The 19,986-nt window shown below is 39.9% G+C and overlaps 1 protein-coding gene across 2 annotated transcripts in view; it reads left to right on the top strand.

Moving 5' to 3' along the window:
• The window catches only part of CDH24 (cadherin 24), a 102,076-nt gene extending 83,373 nt beyond the window's left edge, over positions 1-18,703 (top strand). Inside the window, exons 10-12 of one of the 2 annotated variants that reach the window (XM_075828933.1) lie at positions 14,364-14,472; positions 15,327-15,575; positions 17,800-18,703. In XM_075828933.1, the coding sequence (XP_075685048.1) occupies positions 14,364-14,472; positions 15,327-15,575; positions 17,800-18,317 (876 nt within the window). In that variant the 3' untranslated portion in view covers positions 18,318-18,703. The remainder of the gene's footprint in view (positions 1-14,363; positions 14,473-15,326; positions 15,576-17,799) is intronic. The other variant, XM_075828934.1, reaches the window with a different exon arrangement.
• Positions 18,704-19,986: the final 1,283 nt, after the last annotated feature.

The following is a 19,986-nucleotide window of genomic DNA, read 5'->3' as shown; positions in this document are numbered from 1 at the left end:
ATAGTTTACTTAATTATACTACCATTTTTTGGTAATTTATGGTAATCAAGGTAAAAGCTAATTTATAAACTATAAAATCTGTGAATTGACAGCAATATAAAAATGTAATGTGGAACATGGGCAGCTCACCAACAAATTGATACAATGAAAAAGATGTAAAGTGCACTAGTGAGATCTCATATCTCCAAAAATGCTTAAAAATTGTTTCCAGACATCTTTTCTTGTGGAAAAAATTATTCTCATACAGGTCGTCAAAACATATCAATTTAATAATTAACACCAGACCCCAAAAAACCCAAATGTAGTGAATTAAAACAAACTTAATAAAACCCTAATTTTCAAAGCAAATTCATCATAAAAATTCATCAATTTAGAACTTCATCATACAAGCTATATGTATGTAACCCAGTTCAGGGAATAAAATTCATATATACATGACGTGGGGCCCTCGCAGCATTCAAATTAATCTTAGTGATGTTGTAGCTATACCACGGGCCTCTTTTATAAGTACTTAGTATAGTAAATAATTCATAGTTTATATGAACCTCTTTCAATGTTGGTACTTAAAGAGGCTCTGTCAACACATTATATGTTCCCTAGCTTCTACATAATGTGATCGGCGCTGTAATGTAGATTACAGCAGTGTTTTTTATTTAAAAAAAACTATCAATTTTGACGGAGTTATGACCGATTTTAGATTTATGCTAATTAGTTTCTTAATTGACAACTGGGCGTGTTTTTACTTTTTGACCAAGTGGGCGTTGTGGAGAGAAGTGTATGACGCTGACCAATCAACGTCATACACTTCTCTCCATTCATTTACTCAGCACATAGTGATCCTGCTAGATCATGATGTGCTGTCACTTACTCACACATTAACGTTACCGAAGTGTCCTGACAGTGAATAGACATCGCCTCCAGCCAGGACGGGATGTCTATTCACAATCCCGACACTTCGGTAACGTTTGTGTGGGACTTAATGACAGCAAGCGTGATCTCGCGAGATTACTATGTGCTGAGTACATGAATGGAGAGAAATGTATGACGCTGATTGGTCAAAAAGTAAAAACACGCCCAGTTGTCTATTAAGTAAGTCATTAGCATAAATCTAAAATAGGTCATAACTCAAAATTAAATCGTTTTTCTAAATAAAAACCACTGCTGTTATCTACATTACAGCGCTGATCACTTTATATAGAAGATAGGGCACTTATAATGTGGTGAGAGAGCCCCTTTAAAAGCTATGTACATCTTTGAAATTGTTGGGGGTTTTTTTCTTCGTTTTTTTTTTAAATGATAAAATTGTCTATCAGTGTGATTGGTGCAACTTTTATAAAAAAAATATATTGAATTTTTCTGATACAGCTGCTTTGTATACTGTTTACAGAGCAGCTGTATCCAGCGCCGAAACCTCTATTTGTCAGGTCAGCGACACTGACGGGTTCAGTAACAACGTGTCCACGCAGGATCGAGCTGTTACGATCACATCTAAGTTCATAACGTAATCGATAACAGGTGGATCCTGCGTTTCAGAGACGTGCAGAGCCTGCTAACACTGACCCCGTCAGTGCCGCTGACCTGACGGATTCAGGTCTCAGCGCACGATACAGCTGCTCTGTATACAGAATACAAAGCAGCTGTATCTGAAAAAAAAAATTTTTTTAATAAAAAGTATTTAGAAAGTTTTACAAAACACACTGATAGACATTTTTATTTAAAAAAAAAACAACAAAATAAAAATGATTTCAAAGGTGTACATAGTATTTAAAGCGTACCTTTGGTTATAAATAACTTTCCATAAATCAATAGTACAAGCGAAGATAAGAAATTATGTAAAATATCTTATTAGGCTGGGTTCACACACACTATTTACGGACGTAATTCGGGCGTTTTAACCTCGAATTACATCCGAAAATATGGCTTCAAAGCGCCGGCAAACATCTGCCCATTCACTTGAATGGGTTTTACGATGTTCTATGCCGACGGTCATTTTTTTTTACGCGCCGCTGTCAAAAGACGGCGCGTAAAAAAGACGCCCGCGTCAAAGAAGTGCCTGTCACTTCTTGGGACGTAATTGAAGCCGTTTTCCTTTGACTCCATAGAAAAACAGCTCCAATGGACGCAACGAAAAACGCCTGCAACATGCCATTACGTCTGAAATTCAGGAGCTGTTTTCTCCTGAAAACAGCTCCGTGATTTCAGCCGTAATGGACGCTGCCGTGTGAACATAATGTCTCTTTCTCCACTTATATGGCTAGGTTTCTTAACTGTTTACACACTCAGAATTCACTCATAGAATCTGTGTTCAGAGATACAGACACAATGCAGCTTATGGTAAGTGTTAGGGTATGTGCACACACACTAATTACGTCCGTAATTGGCGGACGTATTTCGGCCGCAAGTACCGGACCAAACACAGTGCAGGGAGCCGGGCTCCTAGCATCATAGTTATGTACGATGCTAGGAGTCCCTGCCTCGCTGCAGGACAACTGTCCCGTACTGTAATCATGTTTTCAGTACGGGACAGTTGTCCTGCAGCGAGGCAGGGACTCCTAGCATCGTACATAACTATGATGCTAGGAGCCCGGCTCCCTGCAGTGTGTTCGGTCCGGGACTTGCGGCCGAAATACGTCCGTCAATTACGGACATAATTAGTGTGTGTGCACATACCCTTTAGGGTATGTGCACACGAGATCTGGCTTTTACGTCTGAAAAGACAGACTGTTTTAAGGAGAAAACAGCTGCGTCGTTTCAGACGTAAAAGCTCCTCCTCGCATTGCGCGAGGCGTCCTTGACGCCCGTAATCTTGAGCTGTTTTTCATTGAATTCAATGAAGAACGGCTCAAATTACGTTTCAAAGAAGTGTCCTGCACTTCTTTGACGAGGCAGTCATTTTACGCGTCGTCGTTTGACAGCTGTCAAACGACGACGCGTAAATGACAGGTCGTCGGCACAGTACGTCGGCAAACCCATTCAAATGAATGGGCAGATGTTTGCCGACGTATTGTAGCCGTATTTTCAGACGTAATATGAGGCATAATACGCCTCGTTTACGTCTGAAAATAGGTCGTGTGAACCCAGCCTTACTGTCTTAGCCCAGTGCTTGATTTACAGCTACACTGCTCCTTACTGCTGTTAGCAAGTCTCCTGCATCTGCTTCTATGGGCAGATGTAACCTGACCTCGCAGTGAAGCTTAGAATCTGTCTTTAAATCTGCTCTAGGGATTCTAGAAGTTAATTCTGAATGAGTGAACAAAAAACAGAGGCTTTTTCTCCCTAATAATATATATTACAAAGTTTCTTATATTCGCCTGTACTATTGATATATTGGAAGTTGTTTTATAATTGGAAGTACATTTTAATGTATTCACAATACATCCAAGTATGTCTCAGCAAATATCTCAGCAATCCGGAGATAAATATATACTGTATATAATTTGTATGTCAGTAGCATTTAACCACTGTATGTATGGCTCTCCTACTGATAGTTAATCCTACGTATCTGTGCACTCCAACTTCTGGGACAACGACCTGTTGGTGAGATGCACTTGTAGAATAGCACGCAGTCTGTGATGGTGTGTACAAGGCACTCTACCGTAGATGCGCATTCGCAGTACTGCGGCTTAAGCAGGCAAAATCTTGTTGTGCCACACGTCGGCTATGATGTTATTTCTTGATCATGCTTGCAATAAGCATAAGTGAAAATCCGAATGGTTTTGAATACATGATGATAAACTTGCAAGTTATGAATAAGAATAGATGTCAGGTGGTATTTTTATTCCTTCCACCAAAGGTTTTTTATAGCATAAATACTCTATTTAGAATTAGTAAAGAATCACTGGAATAATGATAGAGCTTTATAAAATATAACTTTTACTTCATATTGTTTAAAATAATGTGCAAAACATACACACAGGACAAATTTAAAGGCTAAAAATGTGCTCTCTTTTGTGAGAGAAAACTGACATTCTGTACGTTTTGTGCAGAGTAAATGCAAAGCTCCAAATATTACTGCATAAAGGAGGAGGTTTTTTCAAAGGTATATTTTGGGGTAATCCACCCCCCTACCCATTCTATAGTGTGTCCAAGTCCATCTTGATCCTGTAGCTGGGGACTGGGAAACCTCCTATTTTCCTTTTATATGTGTCCAGGCAGATAATGCTGTTCTCCCAAAGAACAGCATTATCTGCCTGGACACATATAAAAGGAAAATAGGAGGTTTCCCAGTCCCCAGCTACAGGATCAAGATGGACTTGGACACACTATAGAATGGGTAGGGGGGTGGATTACCCCAAAATATACCTTTGAAAAAACCTCCTCCTTTATGCAGTAATATTTGGAGCTTTGCATTTACTCTGCACAAAACGTACAGAATGTCAGTTTTCTCTCACAAAAGAGAGCACATTTTTAGCCTTTAAATTTGTCCTGTGTGTATGTTTTGCACATTATTTTAAACAATATGAAGTAAAAGTTATATTTTATAAAGTTATGAATAAGTAAATAAAACAGTGCTGTCTCGTGGTGTGCCATTTGTTGATTATTACTTAATAGCTAAATACATTTCAGAGCTATCTCAGCCCCTTATTTAGTAGCTAAATTGGGGGTTAAAACCCCTTATGATCTCACCTTATATTGGTGGCAAAAAAAAACATTTTGAAAAGCTGAACTGGATCATTATTTGTTATACAGGAAGACATTTTTCTTACCCTCTATCATGTAAGCACAAAAATTAACAAAATATGCCCTCAATAAATACAACATTCTTATTTTATCTGCCTCTAGAAATACTCTACGTTCCACACTATACAAAATGTTATAAAATGTATGACAATGTCAAGGTCTGTGGCAGATTTGGAGCCCAGTGGATGAACGATCAGGCAGGAGTGGGCAAATAGCAATAGTCAAGTAACAGTTCAGGTTCTGCACACATATAAGCGGCAATAGGTAGTAACATGAGGCAGAGACATGGTCCGAAAACAGTCCAAGTTCGGTACACATATAAGTGGCAATAGGTAGTAACATGAGGCAGAAATAAACTTATCACTCATAACATTGCTGTTTTACCATCTAGACCTCCCATAGTGTACACGAGACCAGCAAATATAGGACTTAAAGTGGCACCGTCTGTTAGGGTACCGCCATCGAAACAAACGTTAATATCTTGGCAAACATTTAAAGGTTATTAAAGATGTGGATCCTGCAGTAATTGTGGGGTTACCAATTTTCCCAGGAAAACAGAAGTTATAAAATTAACAGTGTATGATTATCAATACAAAATAGAGGAATTACTTACCTGCCGTAGTGAGAGGGTCATCTACATGATACACTGTCCATGCAAGAAACAATGTGTAGGAAGGACTTTAAAAAAAAAAAATCTGAACATATACACAATGATAATATTGGAAAACCTACAGCATAACTTCTACTTGCTATACGACAATATACAAAGATAATGTATCTAAGTGGATCATATATCAAGATATCCTTATTACATATAGCACATCACACCTGTAAAAAGACACTTACTAAAAACTTAAATGGGCAATGTTAGGTGCAGGTTACGGCGTCCAAAGAATTAACATTGATTGATATAATAACAAATATATAGTGGGGAACATGCACTTCAAGATCTTTGGCCACTTTTGACCTTCCTGACAGAGCCTCATTTTTCAAATCTGACATGTTTCACTTTATGTGGTAATAACACCGGAATGCTTTTAGCTATCCAAGCGATTCTGAGACTGTTTTCTCGTGACACATTGGACTTTTTGTTACTGGCAAAATTTGCTCGATACATTCAGTATTTAATTTTGAAAAACAAAAAAAGTTAGCAAAAAAAATGGCAAAAATTAAAACATTTTAAAATTTAAATGTATCTGCTTGTAAGACAGGCAGTTATACCACACAGAATTGTTGCTAATTAACATCCCCCATATGTCTACTTTAGATTGGCATCGTTTTTTGAACATCCTTTTATTTTTCTAGGACGTTACAAGGCTTTGAACTTTAGCAGCAATTTCTCACATTTTCAAGAAAATTTCAAAAGGCCATTTTTACAGGGGCCAGTTCAGTTGTGAAGTGGCTTTGAGGGCCATATATATTAGAAACCCCCAATAAGTCCCCCCATTTAAAAAACTTCACCCCTCAAAGTATTCAAACCAGCATTTAGTTTCTTAACCCTTTAGCATTTCACAGGAATTAAAGCAAATTAGAGGTGAAATTTACAAATTTCAGTTGTTTTTTTCAGAAATTCATTTTTAATCCATTTTTTTTTAGTAACACGGAACGTTTTACCAGAGAAATGCAACTAAACATTTATTACCCAGATTCTGTAGTTTTAGGAAATATCCAACATGTGCACCTAGTGTGGTAATGAACTGAAGCACCGGCCTCAGAAGCAAAGAAGCACCTAGAGGATTTTTGTGCCGTCGTTTTATTAGAATATATTGTAGGCACCATGTCAGGTTTGAAGGGCTCTTGCGGTGCCAAAACAGTGGAAATCCCCCAAAAGTGACCCCATTTGGGAAACTACACAACTCTATTAAATTAACTAGAGGTATAGTGAGCATTTTGACCACACAGGTTTTTTGCAGAAATTATTGCAATTAGGCCGTGAAAATGAAAATCTAAATTTTTTCAAAGAAAATGTAGGTTTAGCTAATTTTTTTTTCATTTCCACAAGGACTAATGGGGGAAAAGCATTTGGCTTTTGGAGCTCAAATTTAGCAGGAATGGTTTGCGGAGGCCATGTCACATTTGCAAAGCCCCTGAGGGGACAAAACAGTGGAATCCCCCACAAGTGACCCCATTTTGGAAACTACACCCATTGAGGAATTTATCTAGGGGTGTAGTGAGCATTTTGACCCCACATGTGTTTCATAGAATTTATTAAAATTGGTCAGTGAAAATAAAAACTTTTCTTCAATAAGACGTAGCTTTAGCTCAAAATATTTAATTTTCTCAATAAATAAAGGAAAAAAAGAACCCCAACATTTCTAAAGCAATTTCTCCCGAGTATGGCAATACCCCATTTGTGGTCATAAACTGCTGTTTGGGCACATAGTAGGGCTCAGAAGTGAAGGAGCGCCATTTGGCTTTTGGAGTGCAGATTTTGCTGGATTGGTTTCTGGTTGCTATGTCGCATTTGCAAAGACCCTGTGGGACCAAAACAGTGGAAACCCCCAGAAGTGACCCCATTTAGGAAACTACACCCCTCAAGGTACTAACCTAGTGTTGTAGTGAGCATGTTAACCCCGCAGGTGTTTTGCAGAAATTAGTGTGCACTCGATGTTGCAGAGTGAAAATTTGATTTTGTGGTGCCCAGCTTGTGCTACCATAAAAAGATAGCTCTCTAATCATTATGCAGTGTTTCCCGGTTTTAGAAACACATTACATGTGGCCCTAATCTTTTGCCTGGACATTTGACATGGCTCAGGAGTGAAAGAGTACCATGTAAAATTAAGGGCCTAATTTGGCAATTTACGAAGTATTGGTTCACAATTGCAGAGGCTCTGATTTGAAATAATAAAAGAAACCCCTGAGAAATGACCCCATTTTGGAAACTGCACCCCTCAAGGCATTTATTAAGGGGTGTAGTGAGCATTTTCACCCCACAGGATTTCTCCATAAATGAATGCGCTGCGGGTGGTGCAAAGTAAAAATTTACATTTTTCAGTAGATATGCCATTTCAGTGGCAAATATGTCGTTCCCAGCTTATGCCACTGGAGACACACATCCCAAAAAATGTTAAAAGGGTTCTCCCGGGTATGGCGATGCCATATATGTGGAAGTAAACTGCTGTTTGGGCACGCTGTAGAGTTCAAAGTGGAGGGAGCGCCATTTGGCTTTTGGAGCGCAGATTTTGCTTGTTAGTAGTTTTGTTTGAGTATTGCTGGAGTTTCCATTTATAATGTGGGGGCAAATGTAAGCTGGGCAGAGTACATCAGGGGCATATTCAGGTGGTATTATAATGGGGTAAAAAAAAAACATTAAATAATCCATAGATGTGTGTTTAGCTGTGAAGCAATCATTTCTGCATAGGCCGGTGTCGCACTGATAAATGTCCTTCCTTATCCTCCATTTGGTCCACACTCCGCACCTTTGCAGTTTGGGGAATTTTGCTGGGAAGTGTTGTCCTGGTATAATACGGGCACCCTCGCTTCCAGCAGATATGTTTGGGCCCTCCCCTTCCTAGTTCCCTAATTTTGGGGCCTTGATAATTTGCATCTTGAAACAGAAGAAATGTTTCCCTCGAGCCTGCACAACTGCATATGTTTTATTTCCTGACTTATGGAAGCCTTAACTAATTATTTTTTTTCATAGACGTAGTGGTAAGAGGGATTTTTTTTTTGCGGGATGAGCTGTAGTTATTATTGGTAACATTTTGGGGTACATGTGATTTTTTGATCACTTTTTATCCTATTTTTTAGAAGGTCAAGTGACCAAAAAAACAATTCTGGCATCGTTTTTTAGGGGTTTTTTTAAACAGCGTTCACTATGCGTTATAAATTACATGTTAACTTTATTCTGCGGGTCAGTACGATTCTGGCGAAAACTAATTTATAGCACTTTTTTTATGTTTTACAACTTTTTGTACAATAAAGTTACTTTTGTAAAAAGTTGTCGCCAAGTTGTGAGAAACATAACGTTTTAATTTTTTCACCGAAGGACCTGTATGAGGGCTTGTTTTTTGCGAGACGAGCTATAGCTTTTATAGGTACCATTTTTGGATACATGCGACTTTTTGATAACGTTTTATTCCAATATTCCAATAATATAGTAGGTGACCAAAAAACAGAAATTCTGCCCTAAGTTTTTTTTTATTACGCTGTTCACCGCGTAGAATAAATAACATAATATTTTTATAGTTCAGGCCTTTACTGTCATGGCGATACCAAATATGTATGGTTTACGTTTTTTTTCACTTTTTTATCCACTTTTTTTTTTCCACTTTTTTTTTTCCACTTTTTTCCAAGTCCCACTAGGGGACTTGAAGGTCCAACTATCTGTTTTTTTTTTTAAATACATTGAACTACCTATGTAGTGCAATGTATTAGATCTGTCAGTCATTCACTGACAGCAAACCGATTAGACCTAATCGGCTTCCGCAATGGCAGAGCAGGAGGCCATCTTTAGGCCTCCTGTTGCCATAGCAGCAGTCGGCAGCCCTGCTATCACATGGCAGGGCTGCCGATCTGCTAGCAACCTCTAAGATGCAGCGATCGCTTTCGTTCGCAGCATCTAAGGGGTTAATGGTAGGAATCGGATCTAGCTCCAGTTCCTGTTGTTACAGGTGGATGTCAGCTGTAACATGCAGCTGAAATCCACCGCTGATGACGCCAGCTCAGCCCTTGCGCTGACGCCATCTTGCCGTCGGCTACGGAAGCCTTTCAGGCTCCGCTTCCGGGTGGGGCCTGGAAGGCTTCCATGCAAGGCAGACCGGAAGGCCAGTATGAGGCCTCCGGTTGCCATTTCAGCCACTGGAACGCTGGCAATTTCATTGCTGGGGGGCCGATGAGCTGCAAACAACTTAAATGCAGCGATCGCGTTTGACCGCTGCATTTAAGGGGTTAATGGCGGAGATCGAAGCTAATTTTGCTCCCCGCCATTACAGCCAGATGTCAACAGTAATACACCGCTGACATCCGGCGATGATGGCACCGACTCCGTTTCTGGCCGGTGCCATGCATTTGTCGTATGGATACGGCAAAATGCGGGAAGCACTAGCTTTCCATGACGTATCCATACGGCAAATGTCGGGAAGGGGTTAAAGAAGATAATAGAAATATAAGCTCAATACGATTCAATGTTTAAATGCCATACCCTTGGGCCAAATAATATCAGGAAGATATATCTGATATTGTTTGGCCCAGACTATAACCATCACACTGATGTTTCCTGAGGCGAGTCTTGTTGCATACTAAATCTGTCCATTGAAATAAACAAGAAATATCAACAAGTCAGTATGTCACAGGTTTTTGGAGAAATTATTGCTGTGTGTGAAATTGGAGGTAGTTCGGGTGAAAATCATTGATCTTATGTGTGAGGGTCATTACAAGAAAAATCCATTGTGTACATAGAAGTTGTTATACATTCCATAAATTTGTATATTGTGCGTATGTATTTCTGAAGGGAAATCAATATTTGGTTTTTACTTTTTGATTTACATACTAGACAGTAGAAACAAAATGTCTCCCTGTATAACAAATAATGATCCAGATCAAATTTTCAAAATAGTTTTGTCACCAATTTAAGGTGAGATCATTTGGAGATTTAACACTTGATTTATTTTTCTACTGAAGAAGGAGCTGAAATATCTCCAAAATGTTTATAGCTATTAAATGGTCATTAACTTTTCAACAAACTTTGCATAAATCAATAGTACAAGAGAATATAAGAAAATTTGTAATATAGTTTACTATAGAAAAATACCTTTCTCCACTTATCAGGCTCCATTCCTCCCCACCTCCAACTGTTCATTTACTCTGAATTTACTGCTTTTTCCATCTCCTTAAGACGAGATGGACTATCAGATCACCTAAGGATCAGGTTACAGCTGCTCATAGAAGTTTTTGGAGAGGAGGAGGGAGAGGGTGAGAGAGAGAGACACATATAGAGATGCTGCTGCAGCTTTGGTGTTATATCTCAGCAAGTTCTGGTTTCGCAGCTACACTGCTCATTACTGCTGTGTAATGTCCTCCATGCTGCTGCTTCTATAAATGTGATAGATAGAGATAGGAGAGAAGGATTCTGTAATGACAGGGATAGGGAAACCGACAAGTGAGCCCTAATCTACCCACCACTCAGTCCCTGCCTACTTGCAACGACCCGCCCTAGGCGACGGGGTACAACTGGGCGACGGTCCCTACACTCAATAAGTGCACGACAGACAACAGACAAGGAAACACAGAACAAAGGGAAACAGGGCAGTTGCCCACGGCAACACCGTGAGCAGCAAGAGTAGTAAACGAGCCGAGTCAAACCAGGAGAGTACGAGGTGCCAAACGTAGAGCAGGAGAGGAGTGAACAAGCCGAGTCAAACCAGGAGTGTACGAGGTACCAAACGCAGAGCAGAAGAGTAGTCAGTAAGCCAGGGTCAATACGAAGCAGCGACAAGTAGTTCAAGAAGCTGCAGCAGGGCCAGGAAACCAACACAGAAGAATCCCAAGCTAGGAGGAACAGGAAAGGCAGGTATAAATAGACAGAGGGCGGGAGCTAGCTCCGTCTGGCCAGGCTGTGATAGGCTCTCCCACTCCTAAGCCTGCCATCCTGAGTGGTGGAAGATGGAGTCAGTCTCACAGACATAGAAGCAGGTGCAGACTGATTACCTATGGGCGTGGATACAGAAGCTGTGCCTGGCAGATCCTTAACAGATTCTTCTCTGTGTGTTTAGTGTATAGAAGACATGATAGCCGTTAGCCTTCACCCACTAGCTAAAAAAAAAACCCTGAGAATTAGAGATAGGGCCTGCAGAGACGAAAATTTCTAAATAATGCAGGACACAAGTCATATAATGGCCAGAAATAGTGTTATTCCTCATGTACACACACAGCAGCTTATTATGAAAAGTCGCCTGAAATGTTAGGTACGCTTTAACCCCTTCCCGACATTTGACGTATCCATACGCCAAAGTCAGGTAGGGGAAGTATGGAACGGGCTCACGGAGTGAACCCGCTCCATACGATGCCGGTGTCAGCTGTATGTTACAGCCCACACTTCAGAGTAACGATCAGTATCGCGCTCATTTAACTCGTTAAATGCTGCGGTCAATAGCGACCGCGGCATTTAAATTGTTAGAAAGAGGGGGGCGACCCCCTCTAATAGCTCATTGCACCACCCGCAACGCAATCGCGGAGGGGCAATGGTTGCCTGGGTGTCTAATGAAGGCCCCCAGGTCCGCCATCTTTGTGCTCCTATTAAGCCCTGCCTCCTGTCAGAATCACAATATAATGCAATACATTAGTAATAAAAAAAGCAAAAATTAGTTAAACGTTTTTTCTTTATGTAAAAAAAAATATAAAAAATTAAAAGTTCAAAAAACCCCCCTTTTCCCATTTTCCCCTTAGAGCATAGTAAAAAAAAATCAATAAATAAACATAATTGGTATCGCCGTGTCCGTAAAATTCGGAACTATTACAATATATTAATTTTAACCCGCACGATGAACGCCAGAATCTCTATTTTTTGGTCACCTCATCTCCTACAAAAAAAGAAATAAAAAGGGATCAAACCGTCGCATGTACACCAAAATGGTATTATTAAAAATGACAGCTTATCCCGCAAAAAATAAGCCCTCATACAACTTGATAGACGGAAAAATAAAAAAGTTATGGCTCTCGGAATTTGGCGACACAAAATAAATATTATTTTTTACACTTAGGTTTTTACTTGTAAAATATAGAAAAAACTATATATATTTGAAATCGCCGTAATTGTATTGACCCACAGAATAAAGTTAACATGTTGTTTTAATTGCACAGTGAATTCTGTAAAAACGGCGCGCAAAAAACAATGGAGGAATCGCTGTTTTTTTCATTTTGTACCCCACAAATAATTTTTTGCCCATTTCCTAGTACATTATATGGCACAATAAATGGTGCTACGAGAAACTACAACTCGTCCCACAAAAATCAAGCCCTTACAGGACTATATAGACGTAAAAATAAAGAAGTTATGGCTTTTAGAAGGTGGGGAGGAAAAAACAAAAATAAAAAGGGCTTCGGCGGGAAGGGGTTAAGTAATAATCAACAAACAGCATACCACAGGACAGCACCTTTTGTTACTTATTCATAAATTGAAATTCTATCATCATCTATTTCTTCAAAGAAATTAGCCTATTAGAATTTTCACCTATGCTTTTTGCCAGTGCGAACATAGAGTAACATCATAGCCAACGTATGTCACTACAAGATTCCAGTCTTGGTTGCCGTGTACACACCATGATAGACAACGTGCTATTCTACAAGTGCATGTCACCAGCGTCTCGTCGTCTCTCATGCGGAGGATTAACAGTCAGATTGTATCTGTAATTATCCTTAGATCATTGAGATATTTCCTGAGACATACTTCGATATTTTAATTGTGAATACATTAAGTACCAACATTGAAAGAGGTTCAGGGGAGTGGCCGAGAGACAGCATTAGCATCAAAAGCTAGAACAGGGTTTAGGGTGCCCCGTTCTAGAGATAGGTGCGGGTCCCAGAGGTGGGACCCGCATCTATCTGACATTTATGACATATCCTGCGGATATGTCATAAATGTCCTTCATAGGAAAACCCCTTTAATGTCTACTGGATTGACGGAAACAGCCGAGCCATGTACTCGGCTGTTTCCGTTATTCCCAACACTTTGAATGGAGTGGCAGCGCGCATGATCGACCCTCACTGTGGTCGATCAGTGTGGCTAGGTGGTAATTGTCGATTCTGTGAATACTTGTTTAATGTAGTGAGCAGAGGGGCTGTTACTCTGAGTTGACCGGCAATACATCTGCCTTATTGCTTACTCCATTAAAAAAATACAGCCTGTAAGGCTTCATGAACTGTATTCTGCAGATTCCATGTGGGGCAGCAGCAGGCGAATTGTCTTTCCTTTCCTATAAATTAAAATGAAACTGAAGTAGAAAGCCACACAACAACCCCAACCCCCCCCCAAAACACACACACACACACACAAACACAAACACTTTTTTCAACCAAAGCAATGAATGCTCATACAAGCCTTTCACACTATTGGAGATGTGACAGTTTTTGTTATATTTGTGTATTTGAATCCCATTTTACTGTTTGTTTACACTCTACTTAAAAAGTTGAATAACATTGTAAATATACGGTATTACAAAACTTATCTTGTACTAATCCTAAGTTACATACTATAATATAGCCCAGAGCTGCATTCAGAATTCTGCTGGTTGTCATTGGAACAGCTCAGCTGTGCTCCTATAATTCTTTATTACTGTACAGTGTCTGGTCTAATGATGACTAGAATACAAATAACAATAACAGGCTCTGTCCAGACATTAAACCATATATAAATCTGAAGCCTGCAGAATTGTAAATTAAACTTATGATCCATGCAAGATATGATGCAACGTATTCACAAGGTTACTCAACTCAATGCATTCCCTATTTATAATAATTTATTAGTTCAGGTCATTGAAAGTGGCACTTTTACTATCTGCTCAATTTCCCTCCTGTTTCTCCACTGTAGTTACAGTAGTGGAAATAACTAGTAGAGAATGACCCAAGACGTTTAGTACATGTAATATGTGGTTATGATCATAGTTTTTTCATCAGTGTTAGAGATATATGTCTTGTAGTTGTGTGTCCAGCCCTATCTGCATTTTATGTGTCAATTGTTTCTAAAGGTCATCCAGACAGTCAGGGTGAAAGATTCTGACATTGAAAATGGTGTTTTCCATATTCAAAGCCCTAGCACTTCATCTGATGGAAACTTCACTCTTCAAGACAACAAAGGTATTGTCACTTGCTGCCACCTTTCCATGCAACTCTAAAGGTGTTGTCCAGGTTGGGGGCTGTTTTTTTATACTAATGACCTATCCATGGGATAGACCATCAGTATATGATCGGTGGGGGTCCAACACTCAGATCAGCTGTTCCGACTGCCTCCGGGCGTCGGGAGCTATGCAGGGGTCGATGATGGAAGCAGAAGGCTCTGACCACTGTATAGCGGCCGTGCTGCAGTACTGCAGATCTGCTCATATACAAGTGAATAGGAGCAGAGCTGCAGTGACCTGGCCCGATGGTTGGAGCCATCTGCTTCCTTCACCGACCCCTGCATAGCTTCAGGAGGCAGCCATAACAGCTAATCGGTACGGGGTCCAGGTGTCGGACCCCCACTGATCATATACTGATGACCTATACTGTCGATAGGTCAACAGTATAAAAAAACAGCCCCCAACCTGGATAACCCCTTTAGTCTACTTTGTATGAAAGACAGAGATGTATTAACCTATGGTCCTTTTACACGAGCCAATGATCGGTTGATTGAGCTCTCGTACGAATTCTCATTCCCGATCATTGCCCTACGCATCTTTTATGTGTACTAAAATATGGTCGCTAGTCAGAAGCACATCTCTTTGTGTAAACGGATATGTGCTGGTGACATGATGCCAATGCATGGGGATGAACGTTCGTAGTAATGATCATTTTGTCCCCAATCATTACCGACGATTGCTCCTTGTGAATGGAGCTAACAACCGCTGATCGAGCTTTATCGTCGATTGGCGCTCGTTTTCATGGCCAGTATCGGCCCATCTAAAAGAACATTTAATGACGGAACTGTCTTAGTTTATTTTTTTTATTTCTAGATGGAAGTGCATCACTGCTGGTGAAACACAGTGGATTCTGGAGGTCACAAAGAGACGTATTCTTAGTGCCTATAGAGATTAAAGACAGCGGGGATCCTCCTCTTAGCAGTACCAACACTCTGACAGTCTCTCTGTGTCACTGTGAGGCAGGTGGAGCTGTATTGACCTGCCATATGACCACAGGTTCAGCTGCTGGACTGAGTACTCCTGCTTTACTGGCTATATTGGCTTGTGGATTTAGTCTTCTGGGTAAATATCCAGTTGTCTTTTCATCTTTTGTTTGCAACCACGTTCTGTTTTTAAACTATTATTTTAAGGCATATCCAGTTTATTCTAAGGGTATGTTCACACGGCAATGCAAAATACGTCTGAAATTACAGAGCTGTTTTCTGGCGAAAACAGCTCCTGAATTTCAGACGTTTTTACAAGTGCACGCGTTTTTCGCAGCGTCCATTACGTACGTAATTGGAGCTGTTTTTCAATAGAGTCAATGAAAAACGGCTCCAATTACGTCCCAAGAAGTGTCCTGCACTTCTTTGACGCGGGCGTAATTTGACGCGTCATCTTTTGACAGCGACGCATAAATTACAGCTCGTCTGCCCAGAACATCGTAAGACCCATTGCAAGCAATAGGCAGATGTTTGCCGACGTATTGGAGCCGTCTTTTCAGGCGTAATTCTAGGCGTAAAACGCCTCCATTACGTCTGAAAAGAGGTCATGTGCACATTCCCTAAAGATTACCTTACAGGGTCAAAAAATGTCTACAAAAACAGGGACCTTTTGATTAACTTTTATTATTAAACTTTTGTTATTATTATTTATTATTAAATGTCTGGTTGCTGGGGCTCTACCGCTTGGACCTCCACCGATCATGAGAGTGGGGGTCCCGAAACCCAGATCCTCCACTGTGAGGAGGAGTTTGAATGGAGCAGTGCTTGAGCATTCGCCCGCTGCTCCATTCAATGCAGGACAAACGGAATCAGCCAAGCGCTGTACTAGGCTTTTTCCGACATTCCGTCAGACTTTGAATGACGCGGGATGTTACCGCTGCTCCATTCAATGCCCTCTGTACTGCAATCGAGCAGTGAGGAGGAACAGGGGGTTCAGGACCCCATTCTCGCAATTGGTGGGGGTCCTAGTGGTGGAGCCCCGAGTGAATAGGCAATTATCAACTATTCTGTAGATAGTATTATCACTAAAATCAATATGTGGGTTCCTCAAAGAAACAAGTAGTATCACAGAGTGGCAGCACTTCATAAAACATAACCTTTATTCATTATTCAGATTAAAATACTCTTATGTAATTCTTTTAAAATACAAATACCCCTGACACAACCAGGGTTGAATCAAATAAGCAATCCACAATAATCACCTGGATGGTATGGTACCATACGCCACCTATGGACAAACTCCAGGGATACAAAAGATTATATCACGCACAATTAGTGTAATTTCTAAGCACCAAATATTGCATAAAATGACCACAACACTGAAACTTCATAACCGTCCCAACGCGTTTCCCGACCTAGTTGGTTCATCAGGGGACAATATTGGAGAATTTGTGTGTAATTGGAGACCTATAAGGTATATATACATATGTGATAAATATTTTCTTGTATTGGCACATTTGTGGCCCACACCTCCCCAGGAAGTCATCACAGACCATGTGGAATGCCAAGCCTCCATCTACACCTTCTACAGACCAGCACTATCATCCACATGTTCCTTCCTCAACCAATTGTCATCTTTACTCCCAGGAGTTGTGAGTTGTAATCTGGCACAAACGTGCCTATACAAGCAAATATTTAGCATATATGTATATATACCTTTATAGGTCTCCAATTACACACAAATTGTCCAATATTGTCCCCTGATGAACCATCTGGATTGGGGAAACACGTTGGGACGGTTATGAAGTGTCATTGTTGTGGTCATTTTATGCAATATTTAGTGCTTAGAAATTATACTAATTGTGTGTGATAGAATTTTTTGTATCCCTAGAGTTTGTCCATAGGTGGCGTATGGTACCACGCCATCTAGATAAAATTTTCTGGATACTCCAGGTGATTATTGTGGATTGCTTAATTCATTCAACCCTGGTTGTGTCAGGGGTATTTGTATTCAAAAGAATTACCTAGAGTATTTCAATCTGAATAATGAATAAAGGTTATGTTATATGAAGAGTTCCCACTCTGTGATACTATTCTGTGGATAGGTGATAATTGTCGATTCTGTAAATACTCATTTAACTGTAGTGCAAAAAATTATAAAATAGCCTTGTGAAACTACCCTAAACTGTCACATATAAAGTTCAATGATAATAATATAACGTTTGTTCTTTCTTCTTATTCATATTCTTTTATACCTTTTTCACCACCACAAATCTTCTTGATACATCTTTTCACCTTTTTTGTTTTTATAACTTTGTATACTTTGTCCTTCATGTTTCATTCATCATCATCTTCCACATCAGCCCTGGTGTCCCTTTTTTACTTGCAGCGAAGACACAAGCCATCTCCTCTGTCTTTGTGTGAGGATGAAGATATCAGAGAAAATATCATTACTTATGATGATGAAGGTGGCGGAGAGCAAGACACTCAGGCTTTTGACATGTCAGCCTTGCAGCCTCCACAGACCGGCCTTACTGGTGGCTTCTTCCACCCCCCTCGAATGGATGTCCTCCCTCGAGTTCCGCACCAGCCAGCCCCACGCTCACCTCAAACTGCCCCTGTTGATGTGCCACGATTTCTGGCACTTCGATTGAGAGAAGCAGAAAGAGACCCTGTGGCACCACCCTATGACTCTATCCAGGTTTATGGTTTTGAGGGTGGAGGTTCCTCTACTGGGTCACTCAGCTCTTTGACCAGCAGCTCTGGAGGTTTAGGAGAGGAAGAACTCGTGGGTGAAGACATATGGGAATGGGGACCACATTTCCGGACACTAGCAGAAATCTATGGAGCAAAAAGAAGAAACTCTACTGCAGAAGATTAAAACTCTCTGCCAAATGATTGTTTACTTTTTTTCCTTGTGAGTGACCTGCAGAATGATCGTTATTTTCGTCCTGTCGGCAGAAAGGCTTAAAATAGCAGAAGTGAATTTCTTCCCTCTAAAGAAAAAACTGTAGACTTGTTTAAGGGGAATCATGGATTACTCTTTTTGCTACCAGAAACCATAATGGTTTTGGTCTGAGGGTCACGCAGACATTAAAAGTTCCTAGAGGTATTGTGTTTACAAAATTGCATTAAATTCCTGTCTTCCCACCGCTTGCTGCGGGTGTCTCAGACACAGTCAGACGTGCCATTTGTGGAAAGCAAACATTTTATTTTCAAAATAAAAAGCTTAAATAAGCATTGTATTATGTCAGGGCGTATAATATGTGAGAGCGTATTTCTTGTGTGTGTATGTTTTACCAACACTGTGACTATGTTTGTGTTCAAAGCAGCAAGATACAAACCAGTAAGTTTCTGGTTAATTTACTTTGACTATTAATTATTTCAAGAACTTTCTTTTTACAACAGATGTCATTCGTTTCCTGTGACTGGATAGGCTGCATTGTAATAAATATTGGTTCAGCACACAAATTGGCTGGCCCGCTGGGTGAACGTGTACGTTAAGTTTTGTACCCTCGGAGTTTGCATTGCTAAATAGCTTATGATATTGAGTTTGAAAAATCTGTTTTAACCAAGACAATATTCACTGAGGCATAATTGATTTCAATCCTAAACCATTCCATGTGTGAACCAGTTGTTTGTGCTCCCTCATGCATTGTCACTTTAGATACAGTGAAAGAAATCAAATAAAAGTGTCTGACATGATCTCCTTCAGTAAATCCAGGCTGTCTTGGATGAATAAGTCATAAAGCTTTAGATGTGTTACATACTGAAAGTAAGAGTATGTGCTCGATCTTTGATAGCGAGAACAAAACATTATTAGAAATTTTTTCAAAACCATCTGTGGAGAATCAAAGCCAAAGCTTTTCAGAAAACTATGACATTACTTGCTTTACTCAGCACTGGAACAGAATTAAAGCAGCTTTTTTTGTGTACAATAAGAGGTACGTGGATAAAGTCTCCTGCAATCTCCTGACCACTACTTTTAGTCCTTGCTCCACACCTGGGATTTTTTGTGAGGGAAGGGCTCATTGAAATCAGTAGCTATCACATGTACATTAAAGTGAGTCCCTTTTTTTTACGAGCTGTGTTTGGTCAGCAGTGCTGTTAGTATGCTGAGGCTGTTACCTAGCAACAGATTGAGCAGTCAGTAAGTGACCACATTGGATCTCCTTGCTCCTGTGGAGATCAGAGTAGTTATGAACTGGTCTACACAAGCGCTGATACTGATAACAAGGTATAGATAATATATAAAGCTAGCATTTATTTATTTTTTACACGTGCATGTTTATCAGAGATAGAGGAAAAACTGGAAGTAGACATTTTATCTCACAAAATTGTTATTTTTTTTACAACATTTACAAATAAAAGGGAAAGAAATATCACAGCAATAATAAACTAGCATAAAATGTAGATTTTATACACTGCTGCAATCACCTCAAAGCACTAAAATATTCAATGTTATGGGATGTTATTACAAATTTGGAAGGCAAAACTGCACTTTTAAAGTGTGTCACCACTTTTGGAGGTACGTTGGCTAAATGTGCAAT

This window comes from Rhinoderma darwinii, chromosome 1 (genome assembly GCF_050947455.1).
Source record: "Rhinoderma darwinii isolate aRhiDar2 chromosome 1, aRhiDar2.hap1, whole genome shotgun sequence".
Taxonomy (NCBI): Eukaryota; Metazoa; Chordata; class Amphibia; order Anura; family Rhinodermatidae; genus Rhinoderma; species Rhinoderma darwinii.
Note: the sequence above shows the minus strand (reverse complement) of the source record. Positions and strands in the feature narration are given on the sequence as shown.